The sequence below is a fragment of the Ranitomeya imitator genome, chromosome 1 (genome assembly GCF_032444005.1).
Source record: "Ranitomeya imitator isolate aRanImi1 chromosome 1, aRanImi1.pri, whole genome shotgun sequence".
Lineage (NCBI taxonomy): Eukaryota > Metazoa > Chordata > Amphibia > Anura > Dendrobatidae > Ranitomeya > Ranitomeya imitator.
In genome coordinates this window covers 1,054,575,664-1,054,590,947 of record NC_091282.1, presented here as the reverse complement: position 1 = coordinate 1,054,590,947, position 15,284 = coordinate 1,054,575,664, and the positions used below count along the sequence as shown (strand labels likewise).

The following is a 15,284-nucleotide window of genomic DNA, read 5'->3' as shown; positions in this document are numbered from 1 at the left end:
TCATTCGAATACAGGTTGATCTTCATTTCACTTGACCCAAGAATGCTTTTCTACAACTGGGTTGGCTTCCTTAGATTTGTTGTGGCAAAGTCTTATCTGCCCTTTTTTATTTTGAAAGCTGATTAGTGGCTTCTGGCTTGTGGTGAACTCTCTGGATTTGCGCTCATGAAGTCTTCTCTTTATGGTAGACTTGGATACCGAAACAGACATTTTCTGGAAAGTGGTCGTCACTTGTGTGGATGTTGTGAAAGGGTTTTTATTCACCATGGAAAGGATTCTGCGATCATGCACCCTGTTCGGCAGACGTCCGGGTCTTTTTGAGTTCCCAAGGTCACCAGTGTATTCTTTTCAGAATGTACCAAACTGTTGATTCGGCCACTCCTAACATTTCTGCTATCTTTCTGATTTATTTTTTTTCTGCCTAATGATGGTCGGTTTCACCTCTATTGAGAGCTCCTTTGACCACATGTAGGTTCACAGCAAAAGCCTCCAAATGTATATGCCAAACCTGGAATAAGCTGCAGACCTTTTACGGACTTAATTGATGATGGAACAATGAAAGAAAAGCCCATTAAAGAATTTTTGAGATAATTGTCCAATTACCTCTGGTCTCTAGAAAAAGAGGCAGTTGAGACATGATAGGTGAGTGCTATGTGCGACGGAGTATGAGGCCAGGTATTTATTGATAAAGGCTTATAACAAGCAGAAACGTCGAATTTTGATACCTGAATCATTTACTTCACTTTGTTACCGTGTGCGGGATATGCTATGGAATGAAATATCATCTTTTTGAAATGTAATAAACTACTCTTCACTTTGAACTTTTTAGTGTGCCGGAATTATTTTTGAGATTTATATAGTTTTCTCCAGAGTACCTTAATTTTACAGTGAGCACCCCCTTTATATTTTCTGATTCTAGAAAAAGAGGCAGCTACAAATTAAAGAGCTGTAACTGCTAAATTCTTATGCCAATTAAGATGTCAATACCCTCAAAATAAAGCTCAGAATCGGCACTTGAAGCCCATATTAATTATATAACTATCTTGAATATGTTTTGGTAAATAGCTAAAATGCCAATGACAGTAAAGACCAAAAGTTTGGACACACCCACTCATTTAAAGATTTTTCTGTATTTTCATGACTATGAAAATTATACATTCACACTGAAGGCATCAAAACTATGAATTAACACATGTGGAATTATATACTTAACAAAAAAGTGTGAAACAACTGAAAATATGTCTTATATTCTAGGTTCTTCAAAGTAGCCACCTTTTGCTTTGATGACTGCTTTGCACACTCTTGCCATTCTCATGATGAGCTTCAAGAGGTAGTCACCGGGAATGGTTTTCACATCACAGGTGTGCCCTGTCAGGTTTAATAAGTGGGATTTTTTGCCTTATAAATGGGGTTGAGACCATCAGTTGTGTTGTGCAGAAGTCTGGTGGATACACAGCTGATAGTCCTACTGAATAGACTGTTAGAATTTGTATTATGGCAAGAAAAAAGCAGCTAAAGGTACCGTCACACTAAGCGACGCTGCAGCGATACCGACAACGATGTCGATCGCTGCAGCGTCGCTGTTTGGTCGCTGGAGAGCTGTCACACAGACAGCTCTCCAGCGACCAACGATCCTGAAGTCCCCGGGTAACCAGGGTAAACATCGGGTTACTAAGCGCAGGGCCGCACTTAGTAACCCGATGTTTACCCTGGTTACCGTTGTAAATGTAAAAAAACAAACACTACATACTTACATTCCCGGTGTCTGGTCAGGTCCCTTGCCTTCAGCTTCCAGCACTGACTGAGCGCCGGCCGGAAAGTACAGCGGTGACGTCATCGCTGTACTTTACGGCTTGCCGGCGCTCACCAGTCAGTGCACTGCGGGAAGCGGACGGCGGGGGACCTGACCAGACACCGGGAATGTAAGTATGCAGTGTTTGTTTTTTTACTTTTAGCATGGTAACCAGGGTAAACATCGGGTTACTAAGCGCGGCCCTGCGCTTAGTAACCCGATGTTTACCCTGGTTACCAGTAACGACATCGCTGAATCGGCGTCACACACGCCGATTCAGCGATGTCTGTGGGAGATCCAGCGACAAAATAAAGTGCTGAATTTTCCCCAGCGACCAACGATCTCCCAGCAGGGGCCTGATCGTTGGTCGCTGTCACACATAACGATTTAGTTATGAATATCATTGCTACGTCACAAAAAGCAACGATATCGTTAACAATATCGTTATGTGTGACGGTACCCTTAGTAAAGAAAAACGACTGACAATCATTACTTTATGAAATGAAGGTCAGTCAGTCCGAAAAATTGGGAAAACTTTGAAAGTGTCCTCAAGTGCAGTGGCAAAAACCATCAAGCGCTACAATGAAACTGGCTCACATGAGGACCGCCCCAGGAAAGGAAGACGAAGAGTCACCTCTGCTCAGGATTCGGCCAACCGCGACCAATTAGCGAAGCGTATTTCAAATCCCGCACCAATTCGCGGCCGGACTGGGCCTGTCGCTGATTGCTCGCGGCCGGCCACGTAGCATATAACAGCCCACGTAGTAAATAGCACAGCCACGTAGTACATAGCACAGCCACATAGTATATTGCACAGCCACGTAGTATATAGCACAGCCCATGGAGTATATAGCACTGCCCACGGAGTATATAGCCCAGCCCACTGAGTATATAGCACAGCCCATGGAGTGTATAACAGCCCAGATAGCATATAACACAGCCACGCAGTTTATAACAGCCCACGTAGTACATAACACAGCCCACGCACGCAGTATATAACACAGCCCACGTAGTGTATAACACAGCCCACATAGTGTATAACACAGCCCACGTAGTGTATAACACAGCCCATGCAGTGTATAACACAGCCCACATAGTGTATAACACAGCCCACATAGTGTATAGCACAGCCCACGTAGTGTGTAATATACAGCCACGTAGTATATAGCACAGCCCACGTAGTAGATAGCACAGCCACATAGTATATTGCAGAGCCCAAGTAGTACATTGCACAGCCCACGTAGTATATTGCACAGCCCACGCAGTATATTGCACAGCCCACGTAGTATATTGCACAGCCCATGTAGTATATTGCACAGCCCACGTAGTATATTGCACAGCCCATGTAGCATATAGCAATGTGGGCATCACATCCCTGTTAAAAAAAAAGAATTAAAATAAAAAATAGTGATATACTCATTTTCCGTCGGCTCCTCGGATCCAGAACAGGCCTTTCCCGCTCCTCGCGATGCCCCGATAACCGCTCCATGCATTGCGAGACCGCTACGTCATCATCTTGCGAGATCTCAATGCATGGAGCGATCACCGGGGCGTCGTGAGGAGCGGGAAAGGCCTGTTCTGGATCAGAGGGGCCAACGGACGGTGAGTATATAACTATTTTTTATTTTTTTTTATTATTTTTAACATTATGTCTTTTAACTATTGATGCCGCATAGGCAGCATCAATAGTAAAAAGTTGGTCACACAGGGTTAATAGCAGCATTAACGGAGTGCATTACACCGCGGCATAACGCGGTCCGTTAACGCTGCCATTAACCCTGTGTGAGCACTGACTGGAGGGGAGTATGGAGCGGGCACTGACTGCGGGGAGGAAGGAGCGGCCATTTTGCCGCCAGACTGTGCCCGTCGCTGATTGGTCGTGGCTGTTTTGCCGCGACCAATCAGCGACTTGGGATTTCCGTGACAGACAGAAGGACAGACAGAAAGAGGGAAGTGACCCTTAGACAATTATATAGTAGATTATATGGATAGAAATGATACTGCAAGCACTAATACTCCATCCTGCTCTTCTGTTTCCCTGAGTGGATGAACTATCTATAAAGCAAAACGTCAATCACATAAATCTCACTTTTACATATTTTTAGGGTAAAAGGTTAGGAAAACAAATTCAAAGACAAAACTACGCACACACAGAAAACAATGCATGGCATTTAATTAAGTAGCAGAGGTAAGGGATTATACAAATCTTACAGTTCGTTGCCAATCCTTAATGATGAGTGATGGTCATGTGATGATTTCCCTGGCACATTGATATTCCACATGCAAAGAGCATATGTCAGACACACAGATGGAAATATTTTACACATGGAATGATCTGAGAATGAAAAATATAGGCAGAAAAAAATATGAAAGGATTAGCAATCTTCTTTACAGTGACAGGTTACTTTTATGCACCAATGATAGTATTAGCTTAAGAATCAAACTAGATGCTCTTCATTACCATAGAGTGTAACATGGCAAAATAATTATTATAATTATAACATTAAAAGAGGGCCTATTGGAATATAAGAAGACATACTGGTAATAAAAAAACAAACAAACAAAAAAACAAACACACATACCACAACAACCTGCAAGACAAAATTATCTCTGCCCAGGTGGCTTCTTCCAGTCACCGCACTGGTTGCCGATTTGATACAAAACATGCAAACTTATCTCTCACCCACAAAGCTCTCCACAGTTCTACACCGCCCTATATCACCTTCCTCAACTGTTCCTATCACCCTACCTGTGCCTGTGCCCTCCGTTCTGCAACTGAACTAAGACAAACATAATCCGAATCTCGCACCTCCATCTCCCAGACTTCTTTTGCACTGTGCCAGTTTTCTTGAATACACAATATCGTGCTTTACAAACACATTTCTTTAGACAGTCCTATGACCTCGACTCACCAATCTAACTCTTCTCTGTTCCCTCCTTCTATATGTTAATCACAATCTACTTACTCCTACTCATCTGTCTCGACACCCTCCATGACCTCACTGGCACTAAGGCCGATTTCACACGTCAGTTTATTTCCAGTACCAGAAAAAACGGTACCGGAGATATCCATGTGTGTACTACATGTGGCAACCGTGTGTACTACGTGTGGCAACCGTGTGCCGCATCAGTACCACACGGACGGCCGCCGGGGAAGAAACACTGTTGTGTCAACTTCTGTGCAAGATATCAGGTCAAAATCACCAGGGTATGTGAACTTTTGATAAGGTCATTTGGATGTTTTGTGTTGTCATTATGATTTAAAAAGAGAAAACACAGTAGTTTGACAATAAATGGCTTCACCCAACCACTAACCATGAGTGGAGAAAAAGTTTTGGTGTTATCATTCATATTCTCTGAAAAAAGGGCCAAGAAAGCAAAAATTGTGACGGGGTATATAAACTTTTGAGCACAACTGTAAGAGACAGAGACAGAAAAAGATAAAATTCACGTAACCAAGGTCTTCACAAAGTTCAACCTTTTCTTCTTTAATAAATATATCTGTACTGCTTTGGGATGTACAAAAAAAAAACAACAAACCTGATTTGTGCTGGATGATGGATAGAAAAACATTTTAAACTACTATATGAACAACTTCTTATATGCTGTAGTCCCTGTGTAAAATGAAAGAAAACTGATACTCTTTGCTCACTGGCACCATTTCAGCACTGCCAGAGCAAGGTTTTCCGATGGAACATATTGTTATTCTACGTGAGCACTGCAACCGATCAGAGGCCGTTGATGGGCTACAGCACTCCTGCTTCTTTCAGACAAAGCTCGGACACCTGATGAAGTAGGAGTGCTGCAGCCCATCAATGCCTGCTGACTGCCTGCAGTGCTCACACACCATAACGAAGTCATGCAAGCATCGGGAGACCTGGCGGTTACATTGCTGGAGTGACACCAATGCGGAAAGAGTGTATAAGAATTTTAAGATGTTAAAGGGTTATTCCAAGAACCATAATGTGGTCTCCGTTTTCAGTATGTTTAGAATCAATCATGTGTGCCAAAACAAGCCATTTTTAAATATTCACTGACTTTCAGCTCCCATCCACCCCCCAATGACTACACATACCCCCTTGGGTCTTTACCCTCCTGTGCAACAGAATCTGTCCTCCAGCAGTTGTATTATTGTCAGTCGAGTATACTCAGATAATCTATGTTATCTATTAAAACATCTGACAGCCGGGTTGTAGCACAGTTCAGCTTTGCTATGCTGAAGATCCCACTGATACCAGCCGCAATTGCATCCAATGACCCTGTCTAATTCATGAAAAACAGATGTACCTAAGCATCCGCATTCACATAATAGCGGGGTTGTAGCCTAGTTCAGCTATGCTATCCTTGGTTCACCTATGGATGCATGGGGGAGCATGACCATGATCTGAAGATCTCCATGAACCACCAGTGAAATGTGAAGTTTGTAAATAGCAATGGGTAATGGTCAAACAGTGGGTCACAGTCACTACATATCAATGGTAAATGGTCATATTAAAAATATCACTGGTCACCTTATCCATATCATCAAAAAATTGGCAATGCTAACTTATTCGTCTTTAACAGAAGGACACAGAATAAGGAGTGGCCTGCAGCCTTTAGCAAAAGCAGGGTGCTGTTGGGAAATATAGTTTTAGCAGATAAGAATGAGCCGCCCGTCCACTCAACTCTGAAAATGGATGCACAGAGGAGAAGGAGATGAAAAACATACAAAAGGTAGAAGAAACTTTGTGCTGGGATTCTAGGGAATATTAACAATATAGCCATTCAGATAGATACTATGCCTCAAAAAAACATTGCCATTGTGGTAATAAACGTTAAAAAAAAGGGTCGTCCAAGTAGTGGACAACCCCTTTAGTAGATATAATTACCTAGTGGTACACGGGCAGCACTAGCATCTGGGTTGATCCAGAAAGACAACCAAGAGAGAACAACTATAAGCAGGGTAGGAGCATAGACACCCATCATATAGAATCCGACTTGTCTCCTCAAGGTGAAGATGACCTCCACGCAGGTGTAGTAACCTTGAGAAGAAAAAGATTGTCAAAAATATATTTTTTTAAATTTACAAGTTATGTGTGTGGTTTTTTTTATTTACAGGAACAGTTTAGGAAAGAAGCATTTTCACACCTGAATGTATGATAGAAGTCATATCTTTTTATTGGACAACAATAAAACCAATAATGACAGGGGAGTGCATAGCAATTATGTCGACATATCGGAATATCACAGAAATCACGGGATCAACACAAATGTATACAAAAGTCTATCTAAAAAAAAAAAAAAAAAGAAACACACACCCTACTTACCTTCGCTGCGCGCCCTCGCTGCATCTTGTTCCGGCACCTGCAGCTCTTCTGGTCAAGTTAGCACGTGTTCCCGCTCATTAAAGCAATAAATATTCACTCCTCCCCTATGGGAGTGGAGAAGGGTGAATATTCATCACCTTAATGAGCGGGGGTCACGTGATCGCTCGGCCGGAAGACTGGCACCGGAAGGAGATGCAGCGAGGGCACGCAGGGAAGGTAAGTAGGATGTGTGCTGGAAGCTGCGGCTGTACCTGTGCGTGCTATAAGAGTAATGAATATTCTCTGCCAGCCCAGTGAATATTCATTTGTCTTTAGCAGCGGGCACAGTTACAGCCACAGCCGCCGGCTCCTGCCTCTGTGACCTGCTGCTCTCCCTCCCCGCCGTCTTTCTGGGACAATGACTCGTGTATAACCAGAGGGGGGCATTTTCAGCACAAAAAATGTGCTTAAAAACTCGGCTTATACACGTGTATATATGGTATATACAAATAAAATAAAGAATATAAGTATTTGATATACTGACAATTTTGCATGTTTTCACACTTACAAAGAATGGAGACGTCTGTAATTTTTATTGTACAGGGTGGGCCATTTATATGGATAGACATGGGAGGGAATGTATATGGATACACCTAAATAAAATTGCAATGGTTGGTGATATTAACTTCCTGTTTGTGGCACATTAGTATATGGGAGGGGGAAAACTTTTCAAGATGGGTGGTGACCATGGCAGCCATTTTGAAGTTGGACATTTTGTATCCAACTTTATAAATGGCCCACCCAAGTGTATGCATATAAATGGCCCACCCTGTACAAACAAACTGGAAAAAAATCCAAGTAGGATGAAATGGTATAGCCTAAGCTCACGTTCAGTATTTGTAAACCAAAAACAGGAGTGGAACAGTCATAGGAAAAGTATAATACAAACATGTGCACTGCTTCTGTGTTTTTCACCCACCCATGATTTTTAGCTCAGAAATACAGATGTAAAATACTGAATGTGTGAATGTGGCCTCACAAATATATTTGTGTCTGTAAGAGACTGCACCACATAGGGCTCATAGAATAACATTTCTAAAATTACAATTGCATTGCTTTCTATTAAAACTGACATAACTTAACCAAAAACATTGATATGGTATTTATACACACTTTATGGTGACTAACATCTCATGAGTGACCCATTTTACCTGTACATCGAAAACACACCTTTAAGGGAATGTGGGTATAGCAGAACTGACAGGACAATCCACATTTGTTGTTTACCTTATCTGTTTACAAGTGAAATATACATCTATATATATCTACTGTAGATAAATCTGTCTATCTCGTATCTCTCTCTCTATCTCTCTCTCTCTATAGTGCTGGCACCCTTGAAATTGCTGCAGAACATGAAGTATTTCTCCCAGAAAATTATTGTAATTACACTTTTTATTTCCTTTTGTGTGTACTGAAACACCACAAGAAAAAAAAAGAAACACGAAAAAAAGGCAAATTGGCCATTTTCACACTAAACCCCCAAAATGGGATGGACCGAATTGTTGGAATGTAACTTAATATTTGGTTGCACACCCTGTGGAATAAATACCTGCAACCAATTGCAAACTATAACCATCAACAAGTTTCTTACACCTCTCAACTGGAATTTTGGACCACTAGTTTGCAAACTGCTTCTGGTATCTGATATTTGAAAGGTGCCTTCTCCCAACAGCAATTTTAAAGATCTCTCCACACGTGTTCAACTTTTACAAACATGGCAATAACAGAGGTCTTATTTATTAGGGAAAAAGTAATTTTTTTAATGCAGTCACAGTTCAGTTATTGAATCATCCGATTGCTCAATAGCACTTGTCAAACTAAAGATCTGCAGGCCAAATCAGGGCCGCAAGGTACGGACGCAAAAGGGCCGGTTCTCCACTTACCCCGCCTGCAGCTAGAGGCAACCAGCGCTTCGGAAAGAAGGAAGCGCCAGCACAGGGAGCAGGTGCCATATGGGATTTTCAGTTGAGGTTCAGCAACTCACAGGCGGTGACGCAGCTCTGAGAGCTCTACTGGTGCGCTTTCCATTTATATGCTGTCTTTTCACAGGAGGAATGCATATTTTGGGTCTTGAGCTTATTTAAAGAGAACCTGTCGCCATAAAAATGCCATCCAAACTGCAGGCGTCATGTCCTAGGGCAGGGGGAGCTGATCAGATCGATATGTAGTTTTGAGAGTAAAGATTGAGTATAAGCTGGGTTTTCATTATATAAACTTCTGCTCTTTTTGGCATTTTTGGTCCAGTGGGTGATCCAATCAGTGACTAACAGTTAATTCTGTATGCACACAAACAAATAATGCTGTCAGTCACTGATCGGACCGCCCACTGGACCAAAAATCCCAGAAAGAGCAGAGAAATAAAGGATTAAAACATGTGTTATACGGAATCATTTCCCACAAAGCTATATATCAATCTGCTCAGCTCCCCCTGCTCTATAACACAGTGCCCGCAGATTAGACTGCATTTTCATGGTGACAGGTTCCCTTTAATTGGAAACTAGATTTACTTATATTTTTACACTTTTTTAGCCACATTGGGGGGACTTTTACTTCTAATAACTTTTCTAACTGTAATGTAATCTGCTATATATGCCCTTACATTACCATGTGTGTATGGAAAATGCACAGGCATCTAGTACAATTTTATACAACGCTTATGCTAAAAAGCCACGGGGACATCTTTTTGGGCCACAAGGGGCAATACAGAACAACCAGCGATGACTATTTCACTACAGAGGCTGGAGGCCAGGATTTACATTTTTCCCAATTCTTTCCTGTAGTGATGGGTCTCAAGCTGGTGATGGTCATAGCTTCTGTGCCTTGTGTGATTACGTTCACAAACATGTAAATCTGGCTGGATGGACAAAATCCATCCACATGGACCCCAGACTCGAGGTCCTTAGTCAAGCTGCATGAGTCGAACTTCTCCAGTCTATTCCTAAATGCCAGTAAGAGGCCGGAGGTGAATATTGATGGAATTTCTCAGCTATGTAGAATATTAAAAGGTCTTTGACGATAACCCCTTTAACAAATATATGTCAACTGCATAGTCAACATGCCTGGTGGCTTTTTTTTAACCATCCTGCCACCAATTCTCTAATCTCAAGCTTAATCTTCAGATTCCCATTTGGTTTCTGCTGTACTTAACATGCCTATGGAGAGTGTTCTATGTCACAGACCTGGCATGTCAGAGTGAGGACACTTATAAGCCATGCATGCTCCACAAAAAGAAACGTTACACCTTAGATCCCAGTCTTAAGCCTCTGACCTAGCCAAATAAGATCTCATACTTTGCAATGATGAGGGGCAAAACCCCGAAGCATCATGTATGCAAATTGAGATTCTGGTTTGGCTTTTATCCTGTCATAAATAAGGCTCGTTAAAGGGTCGATATTGGACATGTAGGATTGCTGCTTTCAATAGGTGGCGCTAAAGTTCAAGTCCACTTCCTCTCTAAAGTGGCAATTTGCATCTAGACGTTACAAACACGCTCTCTCCACTCCTCTCTGGTAGGACCACCACTGATGTCACTGCATTAATCCTATCAGAGGCTAATCCCCATAGTGCTGGCATCCATATGTAGTAACTGAACTTTTTTTAAATTTATTTCGTCACTATACAAAGAAAGCTAGATTCCCCGGACTCGGAAATCCGTGTTTTTAACTGTACTGCTTCATCTGACCTTTTGAAGATGCAGTATAACCTAGCACACGCTGGTTGAGATCAATGTCCAGGTTTCTAGTGATCATACGCGGGAGGAGAGGGTTCGACCTACATCATTCTCTGCACGGACACATTTAAGGTTTCTTTTGAGTCTCAATAATTACCTGGTTGGAGTTGAAATCTCCATATAGAGGTGACTCTAGATACGCCAGTATGTGCAATGCCTGCATATAGACACATTTAAATGCAATAAGTGGTTGTAATAGCAAGTATTCATAGAAATGTGTGATTAAGGTCCCGCTAATGATCTGTGGATACCAATAAATCTGCTTGTAGCTGGGGGAAATCATTACTTTGAATATTTCATGAAGAGAATATTTAATAAGAGCAATTTAGGAGGACGCGAACAGAAGGTGGCCTTGATATCCTGTACATCAATTTGATAATTTGGGCAACTTGTTAATCTTTTCTATTGGAAAATGGGAATGAGAGTTTACACCAGGGAATGACAACCTTCAGCATTGCAGCTAGTGTTAAACGACAGAACCCATCATCGTCTAGACATCCATCACTGGACACATCATGGCTAGAAGAGTGCTTACTGCATTGCTCATTGCCTTCATACAATTTTAGTAGCCATACCAGGAGTTCTGTGGTCACCACCGCACCAGCCTACAGAACTGAGAAATCCTTAGGGGTCTGTTATACCATAAAAGATAGAAAGAAGCCTCTGCAACCGGGGGATTCCTCTCCGTGATATACTGATGTGCTGCTGATACTTCTCAGGTTCCCGTGCTTTTTCTAGAGCCAGCCAACACTTTCCTCTCAGGGGGAGCTTTAATATTAATGAGCATCGATTCTCCCTGTGACGTTTTGTGGTCATTTCATAAAACCCGATCTAGTGCAGGATACATTATTGATGAGGAAGTGGACGTTTTTCCTTTCACAGAAAATTGATGACCTCTTAATTACGGCAGACAGTGTGGTTCCCTAGGCCCTAGTTAAAGGGGTTGTCTGGGAATGGACTATTGAGGACCTATGCTTGGGATGTGCTATCAGAAGAAGGTTGGTGCACCATCACTAGAAGGTGACAAGGTGCCGTACCCAGCAGTGGCCACCACACGATGTATAGGACGGCTGAGCTCTGCCCCGTACATTGCTTATATCCAACTTCTGCAGGAGCAGATCCCAGCTGATCAGTGGGGGTGTCCCCACCAATCTCATACTGATGACCTATCCCATAGTCTTAGTTACGGTACTCACCGGCTAACGGTGATTTTCGGAGTCCATGACAGCACCACGGAGAGAGGGGATCCGCTCTTCAGGAACAGGAAACCTACAGATACATAAGGGCGGCACCTCTCCCACGCATCAGTTGGTTTACAGAGCACAAGAGGACCACCAAGGTTAACAGCATAATTAATATACAACGATACTACTGCTAACTATTCACCACAAGTAGATTATATAAACAAAGGAAGAGGTGTACACCCAGAACTTAAGAAGATGGGAGAGTATGTACGGGTGCTGTCATGGACTCCGAAAAACACCGTTAACCGGTGAGTAACTAAGACTTTATCGGTTGTCCATGACAGCACCACGGAGAGAATTACAGAGAGTAACTGTTTAGGGAGGGACTACGGCTTGCAGCACCCTTACACCAAAAGAGAGGTCCGAGGAGGCACCCAGGTTTAATCTATAGTGGTTATAGAAAGTGTTTGGAGAAGACCAAGTAGCAGCCTTACATATTTGGTCAATCGACACCTCTAACCTCTCCGCCCACGAGGCAGCCATAGCTCTAGTGGAATGCGCTCTTATACCTTCAGGCGCCAGCTTGCCCTTTGAAACGTATGCCAGCGAAATAGCCTCCCTGATCCACCTAGCTAGCGTAGATTTTGATACTCTATGACCTTTCCTGCTACCCTGATAGGACACGAATAGGGCGTTATCTATCTCCCAAGGATCAGTCACTGCTAGATACTCTAGGATACATCTTATTATGTCTAAAGTGTATAGTTTCCTTTCCTTATCATTAGTAGGATTAGGGAGGAAAGATGGAAGAACTATCTCCTGTGTTCTATGGAATCTGGACACTACTTTAGGAAGATATGCTGGATCAGGGGACAGTATCACTCTATCATCCCTAAGTTGCATGTAAGGGGGAAGCCTGGATAACGCCTGGATGTCGCCTACCCTACGAGCTGACGTTAGGTCCACCATGAAGGCTACCTTAAGAGACAGATTTTTAATAGAGGCTGAAGAAACTGGCTCAAATGGGGCTTCTGTCATGGCCGAGAGGACTAAGTTTAAGTTCCATGGCATGACTCTATCACCATTGGCCTAGACCGTTATGTCGCCTTGATGAATCTGCTGACCCAGTAATTTTCAGAAATGTTGCAGCCAAAGAGAGGCCCTAAGGCTGACGCCTGCACTTTAAGAGTATTTGGGGATAACCCCATAGCCAACCCCTTTTGCAAGAACTCCAAAATCTGGTCTATTGGTGTTGATTGACCAGCTACTACCCCTGAGTTTTGAAGAAATATTGTCCAGATCTTGACAAATTTTTGTGGTGATTATTTTTCTGCTCTTCAGCAGAGTGTTAATCAGGCCCAGAGAGAAACCTCTATCTCTTAACTGCGACCGCTCAAAATCCACGCTGTCAGACGAAGGCCAACCGCCCGAGGATGGTAGACTGGGCCATGGGATAGGAGATCTAGGATGTCTGGTAAGACCCATGGGTCGGATATCGACATGGTTCTGAGGCATGAAAACCAAGTCCTTCTGGGCCAGAAGGGGGCAATTACTATAACTGTGGCCCTGTCCTTCCTGATTTTCCTGGAACGCACATAGCGTGCCTGTGAAGTACGTGGAGCGCCTGAACTGGAGTAGATGAGACAGGTATTCCTCCATTGGGAGGACGGTGTAATATGTGATCCAATCCAGCGCAGGCGCAAAAGAAAGGTCTGCATGTCATTATAAGGGACTATGCGCTCTAAGCACTGCACAGGCGCAATGCGACTTAACCCGTCGAATGCGCAAGGAATACGTCTGCGTGTCACTATTAGGGGCTTGGCGCTCCACGTACTGCGCAGGTGCGCTATGTGCGTTCCAGGACAGCGGGAGCGCGAACCAGTGACAGGAGATTAGCTGTACGCCTTGCATAATGGGCGTCTGACGCATTTCCTGTCCCGTCTGATTTAACCCCTTCATGACCCAGCCTATTTTGACCTTAATGACCTGGCCGTTTTTTGTAATTCTGACCAGTGTCCCTTTATGAGGTAATAACTCAGGAACGCTTCAACGGATCCTAGCGGTTCTGAGATTGTTTTTTCGTGACATATTGGGCTTCATGTTAGTGGTAAATTTAGGTCAATAAATTATGCGTTTATTTGTGATAAAAACGGAAATTTGGCGAAAATTTTGAAAATTTCGCAATTTTCACATTTTGAATTTTTATTCTGTTAAACCAGAGAGTTATGTGACACAAAATAGTTAATAAATAACATTTCCCACATGTCTACTTTACACCAGCACAATTTTGGAAACAAAATTTTTTTTTGCTAGGAAGTTATAAGAGTTAAAATTTGACCAGCGATTTCTCATTTTTACAACGAAATTTACAAAACCATTTTTTTTAGGGACCACCTCACATTTGAAGTCAGTTTGAGGGGTCTATATGGCTGAAAATACCCAAAAGTGACACCATTCTAAAAAATGCACCCCTCAAGGTGCTCAAAACCACATTCAAGAAGTTTTTTAACCCTTCAGGTGCTTCACAGCAGCAGAAGCAACATGGAAGGAAAAAATGAACATTTAACTTTTTAGTCACAAAAATTATCTTTTAGCAACATTTTTTTTATTTTCCCAATGGTACAAGGAGAAACTGAACCACGAAAGTTGTTGTCCAATTTGTCCTGAGTACGCTGATACCTCATATGTGGTGGTAAACCACTGTTTGGGCGCACGGCAGGGCTTGGAAGGGAAGGAGCGCCATTTGACTTTTTGAATGAAAAATTGGCTCCACTCTTTAGCGGACACCATGTCACGTTTGGAGAGCCCCCGTGTGCCTAAAAATTGGAGCTCCCCCACACGTGACCCCATTTTGGAAACTAGACGCCCCAAGGAACTTATCTAGATGCATAGTGAGAACTTTGAACCCCCGGGGGCTTCACAAATTGATCCGTAAAAATGAAAAAGTACTTTTTTTTCACAAAAAAATTCTTTTAGCCTCAATTTTTTTCATTTTCACATGGGTAACAGGATAAAATGGATCCTAAAATTTGTTGGGCAATTTCTCATGAGTACGCCGATACCTCACATGTGGGGGTAAACCACTGTTTGGGCACATGGTAAGGTTCGGAAGGGAAGGAGCGCCATTTGACTTTTTGAATGAAAAATTATCTCCATCGTTAGCGGACACCATGTCGTGTTTGGAGAGCCCCCGTGTGCCTAAACATTGGAGCTCCCCCACAAATGACCCCATT

At 42.7% G+C, this 15,284-nt stretch overlaps 1 protein-coding gene across 2 annotated transcripts in view; it reads right to left on the bottom strand.

Annotated features, from left to right (window-relative positions):
* The window catches only part of GLRB (glycine receptor beta), a 212,149-nt gene that overhangs the window by 12,948 nt on the left and 183,917 nt on the right, over window positions 1-15,284 (bottom strand). Inside the window, exons 8-9 of one of the 2 annotated variants that reach the window (XR_011316977.1) lie at window positions 6,661-6,813; window positions 4,004-4,127 (exon numbers count right to left, since the gene is read on the bottom strand). Coding sequence is in view for 1 of the 2 variants with exons in the window: in XM_069744125.1 (XP_069600226.1) it covers window positions 6,661-6,813 (153 nt within the window). In the remaining variant the exon portion in view is untranslated. The remainder of the gene's footprint in view (window positions 1-4,003; window positions 4,128-6,660; window positions 6,814-15,284) is intronic. The other variant, XM_069744125.1, reaches the window with a different exon arrangement.